The sequence below is a fragment of the Rana temporaria genome, chromosome 12 (genome assembly GCF_905171775.1).
Source record: "Rana temporaria chromosome 12, aRanTem1.1, whole genome shotgun sequence".
Lineage (NCBI taxonomy): Eukaryota > Metazoa > Chordata > Amphibia > Anura > Ranidae > Rana > Rana temporaria.
Window position 1 is genome coordinate 74927155 of NC_053500.1, and position 16970 is coordinate 74944124.

The window sequence follows — 16970 nt, forward strand, 5'->3', positions numbered from 1 at the left end:
TTCTTCTATGGCTCCGAGCGGGGATTACTTCCTGGTATAGGCGTTCCCAAAGACAAGCAAGTTGATTGACAGCCTTCGATAGCGCGTCACTGCTTCCAAAAATACACACGAGTCACACTCGGCAATTTACGGCGCCTGCGCAGTCAGCTCTACACGGCAGGCGCAGTTGCCGTAAACAGCCAAGTGTCACCTCGGCTATTTTCGGAAGCCGTGACGCGCTATCGAAGGCCGTCAATCAACTTGCTTGCCTTCGGGAACGCCCATTCCCCGCTCAGAGCCATAGAAGAAATACTGCTAAAACGATAAGTACCAAAAAAAAAAAAAAAAAAAACCAGCATACTGCAGATGTCAGCAGTATGCTGGATCTAACTGCAGAAAGTTGATTTTTGGGTGAACTCCCGCTTTAAAGAGGAACTACAGTCTGCTCACATAATTTGTAATAAAACCATCTTTGTCATTCTGAAGTGTCCCGCCAACCACTTTGCATATTTTATATATACTGATCTGTACTTGCTAAATATGCTGCAGGAATCTCCCTCCACCAAGTCTGGCTGCAGCCATTTTAACTGTTGGCAGCTGAAGCTGCTGCCTGTTCACTTCCTTGATTTAGACAGACAGAGACAGACAGAGACAGACAGACAGAGACAGACAGACAGAGAGAGACAGACAGAGACAGACAGAGACAGACAGAGACAGACAGACAGAGACAGACAGACAGAGACAGACAGAGACAGACAGACAGAGACAGACAGACAGAGAGAGAGACAGACAGAGAGACAGACAGACAGACAGACAGAGACACAGAGAGACAGACAGAGACAGACAGACAGGCATACAGAGAGACAGACAGACAGAGACCGACAGGCAGACAGAGAGACAGACAGACAGACAGACAGACAGAGAGACAGACAGACAGACAGAGACAGACAGAGAGACAGACAGAGAGACAGACAGAGAGACAGACAGAGAGACAGACAGACACCACTGCTTACCTGCACATTTCTCTCACGATTAATATACAAGATCTCTGCAGTCTCCTGTTATCTGCCCTCATCCAGCTCTGCAGCTCTCCTATGACTCAGTGGTGTCACTAGGGTTGGGGTCATCCGGTGAGGTAAAACATGGTGTCACCCCCAACCCCCCCACTTAACTATAGTCGCCCCTCAGTACAGACCCCCCTCCATCTGTACACCCCAATAAGTGCAGACAGCCCTTCAGGATAGACCCCCCTCCCAAGATAAAACCACCCACCAAATAAGCACAGACCCCCCTTCAGAATAAACCCCCCTCCATCAGTGCAGACTTTCCCAGATAAACCACCCCCCAATAAGTGCAGACCCCCTTCAGGATAACCCCCCACCCATCAGTGCAAACCCCCACAGGATAAACCACCCCCCCAATAAGTGCAGAAAGCCCCTCAGGATAACCCCCCCCCCCAACCATCCGTGCAGACCCCCAGGATAAACCACCCCCCAATAAGTGCTGACAGCTCCTCAGGATAAACCCCCCAGGATAAGCTATCCCTCTAAATAAGTGAAGACCCCCTCCAGGATACCCCCCCTATCAGTGCAGACTCCCTCAGATAAACCAAGCCCCAATAAGTGCAGACAGCCACTCAGAATAGACCCCCCCCCCCCCCGTCAGTGCAGATGCCCCCAGGATAAAACCACCCCAATAATTGCAGACAACCCCTCAGGATACCTCCCCTCCATCAGTGCAGACCCCTCTTAGGATAAGCCCACAAAAAGTGCAGACCCCTCCTCCAGATAACACCCCCCCCCCCCATCAGTACAGAGCCCACTCATGCACCTTGGAGGCGGGCAGAGGCTTCAGCGCGCAGCCGCCCGGAGAATAGCTTGCTCAGACTGTCACTCTCCGGGCGCCGCGCCTGTGTATAGTGAAAGAAGCCAGCTGCAGTGAGGAGTCTCACTCAGGGATAGCGTGGCGCTGGCACATTGCGGCTGAAGAGCCATGCCTCCGGAACACCACCATGCTCGGGATAGTGTCACCCCTCAGCGGGTGTCACCCAGGTGCAGGCCGCACCCCCCGCCTAGCAACGCCACAGCTATGACTCCTCCGATAGAGATAGAAATCTGTGCAGGATGTCATAAGCCTAGGCTTTTTACCAGACAAGAAACAGGAGGTGGGCTGTATAAGGCATTTACTGTCAGGAAAAAAAAAAGTGTTTTACTAGCCAAAGTTAAAACAAGGGCAGAAGATTTAATAGCTGGAAAGATGAGAAAAATTACAGAAGGTCCGCTTTAATAAGGGCAATTTTAATGCTGGTCTCACTGCTTGGTATTGTTTTTAAAGTTGTGATAAAATAAGGATTTTATGAGTATATGTGTGTTAGATTGTTTTTTGGAATGTTCTGGTGGTCCGTTCTATACTTCCATGCTTTTCTTTATTGATCGTATGTTACTGATCAGTTGTTACACTCTTACATATCGAATATAAAATCTTACCAAATGTTTGAATTCAGCGGACAGGCTGCCATTATTTGATTCCTCCATATTCATCACCTTTGTGTTTGTACCAAGAATATTAAATTTACGTGACCTGAAAAATACAAACACACACATCAGTTTCCAAGGTAGACCTGTTTTATAAAGCATAAAGGGTTTTGGCCAGGGTGAATTTTAGTTGTAGGATGTGTTTCATCTCTGGGTATCACCTGAGGCCAGCCACTTCACTAAAGGTTTACAACGACTTTAACTGATCTGGAAAGGAATCTTTCCCTCAAAGTCTTGCTTTAAGCATATTACATGCAAAAATAAAATCCATTAGACAATCTGACCAATATGACAATTGACTGAATTAATCGTACTACAAATGATCATCAAAAATGAGAAGATAAGATCCATGGATGTTAAAACATGCAATCACAACAAAAACAGAGAATACCTGCAATTATGTAACAGTATTGTATTTCTTACCCTCTGAGCGCAGCAACATCCCCCGAATCTCTATAAAATACAAGAGGAAAGGCATTAAAAAAGGATTTAAAACCAATCTCAATTCACAAGATGTACAATGCAATAAGCAATACACTTGTGTTAGACACTTTCTGAAACTTGCCAGCATGGTAGCATTTTGTGCAGTAAATTTTCTAAGTCTAAATGGTCTTACCAGGCACTCGGGTAAGACCTGCCTGACAGAGCCAAACCCAAGTAATGAGTGAAAGAATGGGGCTTAGGATTTCTGGTACATCCAATGTGCTTATTTATGTCCAACTTTACTATAGGTTTGCAGAGTTCTATGGAAACTGTTTAACATATGCTGCACACAGACCAGTATATTTAGAAAAAAATACATTGGATATGAAATTTTTAATTCATAATCTTGGCTTCATCCACCTGTTTCCTTACAGTTGTTTGTGCTACAATGGATAACACACAGGCTACCCCTCTTACATATATGACTGGTATTGCAGTCTTGTATGATAAGGTGACACTTGGACCCCTTTCACACTGAGCCGTGCCCAGGCGTCAGCGGTAAAACGCAGCTATTTTTACAGCAGTTTTTGCTAGCGGGGCGCTTTTAACCCCCGCAAGTGTCCGAAAAAAGGTTAAAACATTGATTTCAATAGGCAGGGGCGCTCCAAAGAAGCTGCTGGCAGGACTTTTTCTGATGTCCTGCCAGCGCACTGCTCCAGTGTGAAAGCCCTCTGTCCATCAGAGATCCTAAGGCCTCATGCACAATGGGAATTTAGCCCAGCTGCATGAGACTACATCATCTAGGTGCAGGCAGAGAGCACAAAGTGCACCACCCAGCCCCGCTGCTGCCAGAAGCTTGCCAAATTCTATGAGAGGCTGACAGCTGCTGCAACTACACGGCGAACCTATAGGTACTTGTGTTCAGGGCAGTATCTGCCAAGAGACAAATGCTCAGAATGCAGACTACTTGCTCTTCAAGCATTCGTCCCTGGGTTCATACTGCTTTAAATAGTAAGTACTGCTAGGTGCATTATCCACATGCAGAGGCTGTCAAGTCAGTTTGATAAGCTACCTGTGGTCACTAGCTCTGGCCAGGGATGGACTGGCCATTGGGACTACAGGGAGTTTCCCGGTGGGCCGATGGCTTAGTGGGCTGGCTTCAGTGACAGCGGGCCGCCGCCCCCAACGCTCCTCTGTTTTTCCCTCCCTGCAACGCTCACCTCCTCTCTCTCCCCGCAGTGCTCACCTGGGGGGGGGGGCGACAGAGAAGCAGGGGGAGGACAAGAGGAGCAGGGGGGATGGCAGAGGAGCATGGGGGGGGACCAGAAGGAGCACGAGGGAGGGGACAGACAGCTGACTCAACAGCTATGGCCTGGGAGTTTCTCACTTCTGCCTAATCTTGTCCCATGGGGGGCACCGAACCGATTCTTTGCCCGGGTGAAATAATGTCTAGCTTCCCCACTGGTACTGCCTATAATGCCCTGTACACACAATCGGTCAATCCGATGAAAACGGTCTGATGGATTTTTCCATCAGTTATCCGATGAAGCTGACTGATGGTCAGTCGTGCCTACACACCATCAGTTAAAAAAACGATCGTGTCAGAACGCGGTGACGTAAAACACAACGACGTGCTGAAAAAAAGTTCAATGCTTTCAAGCATGCGTCGACTTGATTCTGAGCATGTGTGGATTTTTAACGGATGGACGTGCCTACAAACGATCGTTTTTTTTTTCTATTGGTTAGGTATCCATCGGTTAATTTTAAAACAAGTTTCAATTTTTTTAAAAGATGGATAAATAACCGATGGGGCCCACACGATCGGTTTGGTCTGATGAAAACGGTCTATCAGACCGTTCTCATCGGATTGACCGATTGTGTGTACGCGGCATAATAGTACCAGTACCAGCCGTTTTACTCTAATAAAGGAGAACGGCTAGTGGCTAGTGAAGGGGGAGAGGGGGCTTAGGTGGCGGGAGTTGTCTGGCCGCCATAGGAGAGACCTATCAAAGTGGGCCAGTCTGGATGAAGTCCAGGGCCAAATTTTTGTCCCAGTCCAGCCCTGGCTCTGGCTTCCCTCCTACATGCACCTCAATACTGATTGGCGAGTATGCACAAAAGGTTAGAAGGATTGGACCAGAGTGCTTTAAAACCTACTACATATTGCCTATATTAAAATGCACGCATTTAATAATTCATGGTTCATTGCCCTTATATTTGGTAAATGGACAACACAGAAACACATGTTACAAAATGAAAAAAAAAAAAAAAATATGAAGTCGTAATGATTTACTTATCAATGCAGACTTTGATTTTCAATTGGTAATTGAGCTCAGGAAACTTGACTAGAAGTCTGTTAAAAGAAAGACAGCAAAGTGTAACTATATACAATTATGATTACATGCATAGAAAGCAACAACTATATGGTGGCAGCAGAAAAAGTTTTCATTCATCCAAATTGGGTAAAGTAATGAAACCATTTTTTAATTCGGCTGAATGTGTTACTTTGTTTGCTACTGCTCTACATTCATACCAAAGAGATGCTTTAAAAAAGAAATAAAGCAGAACTCCAATTTGGAAAATATTTACCTTATATCTAGTGTTTTGCCCTAAAAGGTTAAAGGAGAAGTCCAGCCTGAGCTTTTTTAGGCTGGGCTTCTCCTATGGGTCACAGGAGTGCAATGCGTTTTGCACTCCTGTGACCAGTTTTCAGCAGAGAGCGGTCTGAAGTCCGCTCTCCGCTGACATCACCAGAATCATTTGAGACAGCGTGTCATCCCAACTTCCAAGTCTTGAGTCGTCAGCTGCCTTGATTGATGGCAATCTCAGTGAGCCGGTGAGATGGCTGCTTCCTGCCCCTCCACAGCTCAGCACTATAATAAGCGCTGAGAAGTAGAGCAGAAGCGATGCCGACCGATGGTCAGCATTGCTCCGCTCGGGGATGAGTGAGAACCGAGCCATCGGCAGTGTTCGGTGGCTCGGTTCTCAGTGCAGAGACGCCAGGGGACCGATGCAGAATCAGTCTCATGCCGCATCCACCGAGGCAAATATGACGGCTAGCAAAAACATAACAAAAAAAACAACGAATTCTCTTTTAAAGCTACAGAAGTCCATCGCTGGTCCATTTTTAGGATTGAATGACAGCAAGCATTATTCAACTCATTCCTGTAAGCTCAGGTTTTCATACATTCTAGGAGCGATTCACCAAGCCGACTTGGACTTACTGTAGTATACAGCAGAAAGATACCGACATATCAGAACCACTCTGTTGTATGGAAGACTGTCCACCACTGAAATAAGACTATGACAGTGGGGTAGATTTACTAAAACTGTTGCCCGCAGAATATGGAGCAACTGTCCATGGTAGCCAATCAGCTTCTAACTTCAACTTGTTCAATTAAGCTTTGGCAATAAAACCTGGAAGCCGATTGGTTTCTATGCAGAAGCGAGCCTGATTTTGCACTCTCCAGCTTTAGTAATTAAACCCCAGGGTAGAAACATAAAAAAGCAAAGGCAGAAAATGACTGAGTAGTCCATCGAGTCTGCCCATTTTATTTATTCCCCCCCCCCCCCCCCATTAACCTTTTTGTCCGACTATAGATCTAGGTTTATCCCAAGCATGATAGAAGCCATTTACTGTTGACTGTCTCACTACCTCAGGTGGTAGTTTATTCCAATCATGAACTAAAAAATGAAAAAGAAAAAAAAAACCTTGATTTCCCATCAATAGAGGTGACTATAAAAAACACAGGGCAGTGATCTGAAAAGATCAGTTCTGTAAATTGATGATACACAAGTCTTTACACAGTCTTTAAATTTGTTTATTGCATCTTTGCGCTTCTCCCACATCTTGGCTGTATCGCAATGTACCAGTCATTTTCTTGCGAGTTAGCAGAACCTTGCCACAAGCTACGATTATGCCCCATGGCTTTGGTGCACATTCTAAAAGTGCACCAAAAGTCATGCATGCACAAGCTTTAATACGCTTTCTAAAAGTGCAACAAAACCACAGGACATAATAGAAGTCCGATAACCCGCACAAAAAGGTACACTACACCGCACCAGTGGTGTGGGCGAAGCACACCGGATAAGTGTGAAAGAAACCTTATTCGATGAACCAACCTGACTTTGGTAGTGAATTGAACTCCAGTCTTGATCACTAGAGGGCGATCTGGGTGCATTGGCATACATGGCTGTCTCTCCACCACAAATGCACTTTTCAAAAAAAAGAAAAAAGAAAACAAATTGTTAGACCTCATAAAATGAATCTTGCCCTGCACATGTTTCTCTTACTATTTAAATTCCTAGCCTAATTGGAACAGAATTACATTTGCAATAATAAACTCCATACGGTCCATATTTGTCATTTTGCTTTGCTTTTTGCGATTCTACTGCCTTGACACAAACATTGATATGAATATGCTGGCAGGTCTCGGTGATGCAATCTCAGAAAGTATAAAGCTGGGGGGGGCTAGTTCTGTCTATTAAGGTGGGGCAAAAAAGGGTGAGAAAATGTTGTTTGGAAGTTTCCCTAATCTTTAAAGGGTCACTAAAGGAAAAAAATTTTTTAGCTAAAATGACTGTTTACAGGGCATAGAGACATAATAGTTAACTGATTCCTTTTAAAAATGATTAAAAATAGATAAAAAAACAATCATATAATGTGCCTGCAGTGTAGTTTCGTTTTTGCTGTTGTTTGCTGGTTCTCTGATGTACAGAGAGCCACTAGAGGGCAGTCAGCCAATAGAGAGCAGTGATACTTTGTCTAAAACTCCTCAGCACCAATCCAGTTTAGTTTTACACACAGTAATCACACCTCCTTGATTAGTGACCACCGTGAGAAATCTCCCAGTACTGTGGTTATCAGGAAACAGGCAACCAGGAAGTGTCCAAAACAGAGAGGATTTACAGCAACATGAAAGCAAAAACGAACAATGAGGACATGAAACCAGGACTGCAGTAAGGTAAAGGAAGCTATTTAGCTAAAAAAAAAAAATTCCTTTAGTGACCCTTTAAGGCCTCATCATGTACACTGCTCCTGTGAAATTGACGTTTAGGTGCAGTTGGGCATTTTTTTCCAACTGCTCCTGAACTCTCCTCTATGTTATCTTGTCAGTACATGTACACAGGGTCGTTTCTATGCAGTTTTTGAAAAGGAAAAAAATTTGTTCAGGCACTGAGTTGAGGCATTTTAAGCGCCAAACGCTTCTAAACGTGGCTAAAAAAGCAGTAACCTGCATTTCGTTAACAGGCGTTTTTACCAATTTAAAAAAAAAAAAAAAAAAAAAAAAAAAAAAAGGTGTATGTATGCACGTTCGAAACGCTAACGTTTTAAACATGGATTATCATCTGTCAAGTTCAATTGTTCAGAAGAGGTTATAAAAACGTCCCGTGTACATTAAGCATAAAATAAACCTGTAAAAAAGAGAAAATCAGTAGACTGCTACTTATTGCACAAATTAACTGCATAGATGTGATAATGAATCACTGCCATCAGTGCTGTGCAGATCAGAAAAGCTAAAGAAAGTCAGCAACCCTAAGTTGAACCCAAGGAACATGAATTCTTTAAATACTGTATATGTGTTAATGGTCACTGGATATAAACGCACACTGTGTGCATCAAACACTTTACAAACCAAGATATTACCTTGCAAAGCAGCGGTAAAATCATTACTTGACTGCACATCCTGTGCAGAGAGTGAAGCTGTGGGCGGGACCCAGCAGGCCCTCCCATTACAGGCTAGCTGCAGCTGCAAAATTACAGGAGGGGGGCAAGTACAAGGCCAATCAACCTGCACAGCGGTGACTGGTCTTTATTACAGGAAACTCTTAGGCCCCGTACAGACGAGCGGACAGTCCGATGAAAACGGTCCGCCGGACTGTTTTCATCGGACATGTCCGCTGGGAGATTTCGGTCTGATGGCTGTACACACCATCAAACCGAAATCCACGTAGACGACACCGACGTTCTCTATCGCGCAAGTTCAATGCTTCCACGCATGCGTCGAATCAATTTCGACGCATGCGCGGGATTTATGTCCGCTGGTTAGACGTACTAACCAGCGGACATGTCTGCCGGACAGCTTCCCAGCGGACATGTTTCTTAGCATGCCAAGAAACACTTGTCCGCTGGAAATCTGTCCGCTAGCCTGTACACACGATCTGATCTGTCCGCTGACACTGGTCTGCGGACCAGTTTCAGCGGACATGTCCGGTCGTGTGTACGAGGCCTTAGAGGCAAAGTGTGGGAGTTGTTTCATGAGGGACTACTGTGTAAATCTAGAAAAAATACTTAAAGGACACCAAGTTTCAAGTAAAAATATAGAAGACGCCTATGTATTACTATCTGCTTTGAATGGAGTTAAGCTTTAAAGCATTGAAGAAAGCCAGTCAGCTTGGCAGACAAACAAATAGAAATGTCAGTACTGACAGTCTATTTTTCCTTAATGACAGGTTCAAATATTTATCCAAAAAAAAAAAAAAAAAAACCACGAACATTATCCCAATGCATTCTAAAGTGACCCCAGCCCCCCCTTTCCTAACACTTACCGATCTCCAGTATCAATCCAGGGCTGTGACCAGAGTCAGTTTTTCTCTCCCTCTCTGAGATCTCACAAAAACTTGTCAGAGCAGTAGGAGCCATTGACTCCTGCTGCTGTTAGCCAAATCAAGTCAGGAGGGCATGGTAGCAGGGCCAAGCCAGGCTGTGTGTTTAAAGACGCACATAGACTGGCTTGGGATTGATCCTGCATGAATGACCCATAGCAAGCAGCTTGCCAAGGGGGCACTTGAAGAAAAGAAGGCACCAAGAGAGCTTGATGGGGACCCTATAAGAGGAGGTTCCGGGCCGCTCTTCACAGAGCAGGTAAGTATAATGATATATTACATACATTGCATTACAGACACTTTGCAATCTTTCCAAGTTTTTTAAATGTGAAACAAGATGAGCACTCTAGATGACAACATTATGTGTATACACTGCTGTATGCTACATAAAAAAGAGGCCGTTTTCAGGCCCCAGCCGATAATACAGCTCCCATATGAGCAGAGTCAGTACACTGCATAAGGAAGAAGAATATGAAGCTGCTGGGTGCACATGGGAATTGTTGAAATTAGAGACAGAGGAAGGACACTAGTAGAGGAATTTATGGCCCCATAAATCTTGCTGACCAATAATTATTGCTGCTTTCTGGCATCAGCTTTACAGACACAACAGCCATTTGGACATACAAAATAGGCTGCTGTATATTCATTAAATCTCTGAGACTAAAACGCATCATTTACAGATTTATTTTTTCTTTCCAGATGTATTTGGTGCAAGGTCTAATTATATATACATATATATATATACATATATATATATATATATATATATATATATATATATACACACACACACACACACTAAATATTATATATATATATATATAACATACACACATATTATATTCACATCAATTATAACTGTAGATGGCAGGTTGCAGTTTCCTTTTTTGTTCTGTCTAGCTAGAATGCCGAGAAACATTTTGTGATTTTCAAAGGCAAAAGGTAGGTCACAGGGAATAAGATTTACAATCCCATAAACCTTTGTTTTGACCCCATAAATCAAGCGGAACAATAAATCGGTGCAGTTTTTAGCCATCTACAGGTCATTTGACATTACCATATTTATTAAACCTTGTGAATACTAAGAAATAAAACCCTTTATAGTGGTAAAATGCCACATTTTTGTGCAGCTCATTTCAGAATATAGGCGAAACTATGCACTACTTTGTAAATCAACCCCAAAAATTACAAACCCCATTTTATGGGAAACACCTTCGTATTTTCTCTCTCTCTTTTTCTTTATTGCCTTCACATTTCTCTCAGTGCAGTTTTTCTTATGTGCATGAGCAAACTTGGGCTAAAAGGATAAATGCTTTGCGCCAGTTTAATGTCCACAAGGGATACTGCGTATAGTATTTAAATGTCTGGGTATTTTCTGCAGGGGCTTTACTTTACTCTATCAGACTAAACAAAATAATGGCCAACTGGCTTTCATCCAAATTTGCCCTAGAGTGCGTTATAGAATGGGCAACAAATTGTAAGACTTTGAAAACAGGGTCAGTCTGTAAACAATCTAAATACTCTACACTGCAGAATGTGTTCAAAGTAGTTTAGACCTCATGCACACAGTCATATAGGACCGTGCAAAGAGTCTGCATACTGCCATTCCCTGGACCCACTGCTGCCTACAACTACTCACTGGGATGCATTAGAAGAGGCAGCTGTAGGTGGTTGTGCACCAGGGGTTCTGTAAAGCACCAGCATGAATGACAACATATGTTGTAAAGAAATGCCCTCTGTGTTCGGAGCATACAGCAATGCAGATGTGGGCATTTTACACAAGCTCCCGGACACAGCTGCCTATTGTATTGCTACTCAATAGGAGGCTGTATGCAGCGGGCCCCGGCAATGTCTGCTCTATGTATGGCCCTGTGCATGAAGTCTTACCCCTTAAACCGGATTCATTGGACTACAGATTTTCTGTTTACCAGTGACCCCAAACCTACTGTGGGAAGCAATATAACTGAGGTTTTAGAACTTTTAGCGCCCCTAAATGAAAAAAGAACGAAAACCTTATTTTATAATCCTAGCAAGAAAATATTACAGAAAGTGAGGAAAGCAATTAGAAGTCCAGTGTAGGTCTTTTGCATTGCTTGGTTACAGAACTCTTAAGCTATTGCAATGTCTGGAATGTGCAGTGGAGATGAAATACCATTTAATCGCACACCAGTGTCCAGTAAGAATAAATGCCACATACCTCTTCATGAGATTCCTAAATAACTCCACAATTCTCTCTTCCAGCATGGGCCGATGCTGAATGATGGGGTCCCCCTTGTAAGAGACCTTTTGCTGCAATTCCTCCAGTTTCTTGATTTGCTGACGGGTCTGCAGTTGAGATTCAGCCAGAGATGTTATCCTGCAGATAGGAGCACGGTAATTCAGTTATTCAGATCAGGTTGATGCTTAAAGAGCGTAGGCCCACAATAGGGACATAACGAACAGATCACATTTCAGTACTGAAAATCAAACTTTGAACCGCTAGATACCTTAATATGTCTAGTTTTAAGAGAAAAATCAACAGCCATTTTAAAGTGTTAGTAAACCCACAACAGTAAAATCAGTCTGTATATGCAGTAATGTATGCTTGTTATAGTCACTGTGGAACCTAAGGGGTTAATTCTCTGAATTGTATAAAAAGGCATTAGATCTTGTATGCACAGATTGCCTGCCTGCCGCTATGGACAAGTCCACATAAGACAGAGACTTTGATGTCACTCTAGCAATATGCACTAAACTGAGCATGTGCAGAGAGATGTCGTTTTCTTGAGAGGGTGAATGTGATCAGCACAGGGCCAATCAGCACTGTCCAGACAGAGGTCTAGGAGCCCTGTAGGCTCATAGGACAGTTCATTGCAGTATGAAAACTCCTCCTGCAAACTTCATCATGAACTGATAGAAATCAGGCGGCTGCCATATATTGCCGATGAGAAAAGGTATTTCGCTAGTCACATTTACTAAAATAATTGCATTTCCATGTTCTGTGTACTGTGGGAGACCAGATATAGTGAATGCAGGGTCCTGGGTTTAGTAACACTTTAAGAGCTTAAAGCTTTGCGACCCCACGCAAGTGATAGCTTTGTTCACTGTAAACCACCGCTACATACTATTAATCAACTGCTTACCAGGCTGTCCATTAGAAAGCCTGGCCTTCCTATGGTCCACCCACCTCCATACCACAACACTGAAGGCATAGAACTGATAGCATCTGACGATGCAGTATGTGCAAAAAGCCAGCGAGCACACCTCCATTTTTTCCCCTCTTGTTTAACCTCTTCAGTACAGGGCACTTATACATCCTTCCTGCCCAGACTTTCAGCTTTCAGTGCTCTCACACTTTGAATGACAATTACTGCAACACCAAACAATTACCCAAACAACTTTTTTTCACACAAGTAGAACTTGCTTTTAGTGGTATTTAACCACTTAAGGACCACCACACGACTATATACATCGGCAAAATGGCACGGCTGGGCACATGGATGTATATATACGTCCCCTTTAAGAGCCCAGCCATGGGTAGCGAGCGCACCACCACTCACGACCCGGTCCGAGGCTCCGTAACCGGGTCACAGGAGCTGAACGGGGAGAGGAGAGTGTAAACAAACCTCCCCGTTCTTCTCTGTGGCAATGTCAATGATCTTCTGTTCCCCGATATAGGGAACGACGATCACCGACGTCATACGTCCAGCCCCGCCCCCCTACAGTTAGAAACACATGTAGTGCCCCCCTACTTTCAGTACGGGCGTTACACTAAAATTAGTGGGGAATGGGAGGCTTAATCACTCCCATTCACGAATTGTGGAAATTCAGGCTGCTGCCAATTCCAGAATCTGTTCTGTAGGTCAGTCTGCGCGCCAGGGGTGTGTTGACACCCCTGGGCAGCAGTTGGCGCTAGAGGGGTTCTGGGGGATCCATCTCCGTTCAGCAGCCAATCAGGGGGGTTTCTTCCCTCGTTGGGCATGCTGGGAGGAGGGATATATCTGTGGCGGCCGCTTTTGGCTGTCAGTGGGTGACATTGATTGAACTAACTGGGAGGATATACTCAAACTGATTTCCTAAATCGTTCAGCCTGTGGCAGAGGCCCTGAGGCAGAGGCCTGTATCCTCCCAGTGATTTTTTGCAAGTGGCGCTCCGGTTGCCAGGCCTGAGATAACTGCCTGTCCGGGGGCACTTAACCCACCTTGATTGGGTGGCGACGAATTGATCTGCATCATTGCTGAGAGCAGGCTTGCTCTCTAACATCTGAAGGCCTGATACCAAGTTCCTCTACACTCATCAGCCTTTTCCGGTCGTATGCCCTGTTGATGTTGACCAGTTGGGCCTTGGAAAAAAGCTTTGAAACTGAATTTGTGTCTGGACATTTGCTCTCTCTATTCACACTCACAGTATTCACCCCTAGACCAAGTCAAGAAGGTAACCTGTAAAGCCGACCCTGAATCAAACAGCGGCTCCTGCGGGGGTAGCGCCACACACACACACACACACACACACACACACGGTCACACTTAACCCCTACAGCGTCCCCTGGTTAACCCATTCACTGCCATTGTCACAGTAATCAGTGCATTTTTATAGCACTTTTCGCTGTAAAAATGTCAAAATGTGTCAAAAGTGTCCGCCATAATGTCGGTCACATTAAATAAAAAAAAAAAAAAAAAAAAAATCGCTGATCGCCGCCATTAGTAGTAAAAAAAAAAATAATAAAAATGCCATAAAACTATCCCCCATTTTGTAAACGCTATAAATTTTGCGCAAACCAATCGATAAACGCTTATTGCGATTTTTTTTTTCTTCCAAAAATAGGTAGAACAATACGTATCGGCCTAAACTGAGGAAAATGTATTTTTTGGGGATATTATAACAAAAAGTAAATATTGATTTTTTTTCCAAATTTTTGCTCTATTTTTGTTTATAGCGCAAAAAATAAAAAAAACGCAGAGGTGATCAAATACCACCAAAAGAAAACTATTTGTTGGAAAAAAAAGGACGCCAATTTTGTTTGGGAGCCATGTCGTACGACTGCGCAATTGTCAGTTAAAGCGAGGCAGTGCCGAATCGCAAAAAGGGGCAAGGTCCTTAACCTACATATTGGTCCAGGTCTTAACTGTTTTTTATTGGGCTCAAACTGAACATAGGCAATCAGCTGTTCAGCATGTCACCGCCCCACCTCTCCATTTCGTCCAGTCAGGGAACATTTCGCATTTATTCGCTGAGTGCAAAGCATTCTCTGAATGGCACCTGTGCCGAGCGGTGGATCTTTTCTGTATTAAGAATACAGCAGGGCAGCCATTCAGCACGGGAATCTGAAGCAATTGGAAATCACTGGAGTTGGTGGGGTCTGCTTCAGTGATATCCAGCAACCACAGGGGCATCTGTCAGGTATGTTACAAAGTAGCATTGTTCCAGTCTGGTCCAACAAATGAAGGGTAAATGTAAGTAAACTCACATTTTGGTCAGTTTTTCCTTTTGAAAGTGTAACATTTTTTTAAAGTAGAGGTTTATTAACCACTTCACTACAGGGTGTTTTCACCCCCTTCCTGCCCAGGCCAATTTTTAGTTTTCAGCACTGTCGCACTTTGAATGAAAATTGGGCAGTCTTGCAACACTGTACCCAAAGTAATTTCGGCTGTGTATTCTTCTACATATTTTTGTTTAAAAATGGAGGATAGATTCATGGCTTTTTTATATAGTAATGGCAGTGATTTTTATCATGACTGACATTGCGGTGGACATATCGGACACTTTTGACACTTTTTTGGGACCATTCACATTTATACAGCGATCAGTGCTATAAAAAATGGACCGATTACTGTATATAAATGTCACTAGCAGGGAAGGGGTTAACACTAGGGGGTGGATCAAGGGGTCAAATGTTTCCTCTGGAGTGATTCTCACTGTGGGGGGGGGGGACTCACAAGGGGAGGAGACCGATCTCACCTGACAGGACGTGGATCTGTGTGCTTACACACACAGATCCACGTCCTTGCCTCTGTAGGGGTATATACAGCCTAGTATTCAAGTGGTTAAGAGAACTTTGGTTTCTCTGCAAATGGCACTATATCAGCATACAGCTGTATGGAACCCTTACTGTAGTTACAACATTAATTGAATACATGGTTGCCCCCTGTCTTGTCAGTTACACAGTTCATGAGCGATTAAATCAGTCTTGACCAAAAAGACAACTTTCTAATTATAGCATTTTGAGAACTGGGCAGGCTTTATTGCGATAAACATTGCATTGTGTACTGTGGCTACAGTTAGTTCTTAAAAGTGGTAGAAGATGCAAGATTGTGTTGCAATTCCTTCTACAGGCACAAAAATACTTGTGTACAATTGGACAATTCACCTACCCTCCACACCTAACCCACTCTCCTGATCTACTTTCTAAATTGACAGACCTTGTATGCATGTAGATTTTCACCAAAGCAGATAAGCATTGCATAGATGGTATATTTTACTCCTGTTGCCTGTGTTCTAAATTCATACACATGCCCTACCCTAAACAGGCCAAAGCAGTGAAGAGCTACATGCATCCAAAATATGTCAGTTAAATTATGAATTAGATAGAGAAAAACAAGAACAAACATGTAAAATAAATGTCACATTAAAATGTAAAAGACAAGTCCTGCAAAATAACAAAACACATATGCTCATTACTATAGGACGTTGTTCCCTTTTAAGGCCAGAGCATAATTTACAACCACAGTTTATCAGGCTCTGCTAGCAGTTTGGTTTGGGCATTCAAACTGCCATTAATTCCAGGAGTCGTTTTTTTTTTCCAGTGCAGGAGCACCAACTGGAGTTCAGTTTCATAACTTATACAGGGCATCCGGAAAGTATTTACAGTGCTTCACTTTTTTCACATTTTGTTATATTACAGCCTTATTCCAAAATAGATTTATTTTCTTCAAAATTCTACCAACCATACCCCATAAATGACAATGTGAAAAAAGTTTGAAATCTTTGCAAATTGTATTAAAAATGCAACAATAAATAAATAAATAAATAAAAAAAAACTCATGTACACAAGTATCACAGCTTTTGCTCAATACCTTGTTGAACCACCTTTAGCACCAACTACATCCTCATGTCTTTTCGAGTATGAGCTACAAGCTTGGCACACCTATTTTTGGGCATTTTCTCCTATTCTTCTTTGCAGGACCTCTCAAGCTCCATCAGGATGGATGGGGAGTGTCGGTGCACAGCCATTTTCAGATCTCTCCAGAGATGTTCAATCGGGTTCAAATCTGGGCTCTGACTGGTTAACTCAAGGACAGTCAGAGTTGCTCCGTAGCCACTCCTGTGTTATATTGGCTGTGTGCTTAGGCTCATTATCCTGTTGAAATATGAACCTTTGCCGCAGTCTAAGTTCCAGAGTGCTCTGGAGCAGGTTTCCATCAAGGATGTCTCTACATTTCTGCATTGATC

The 16970-nt window shown here is 43.5% G+C and overlaps 1 protein-coding gene across 3 annotated transcripts in view; it reads right to left on the reverse strand.

The window, feature by feature from the left end:
* STAT3 (signal transducer and activator of transcription 3) overlaps window positions 1-16970 on the reverse strand; it is a 157643-nt gene that overhangs the window by 57362 nt on the left and 83311 nt on the right. For all 3 annotated transcript variants that reach the window (XM_040330489.1, XM_040330488.1, XM_040330487.1), the window contains exons 9-13: window positions 11740-11898; window positions 7059-7151; window positions 5230-5289; window positions 2937-2966; window positions 2466-2559 (exon numbers count right to left, since the gene is read on the reverse strand). In XM_040330489.1, coding sequence (XP_040186423.1) covers window positions 2466-2559; window positions 2937-2966; window positions 5230-5289; window positions 7059-7151; window positions 11740-11898 — 436 coding nt within the window. The remainder of the gene's footprint in view (window positions 1-2465; window positions 2560-2936; window positions 2967-5229; window positions 5290-7058; window positions 7152-11739; window positions 11899-16970) is intronic.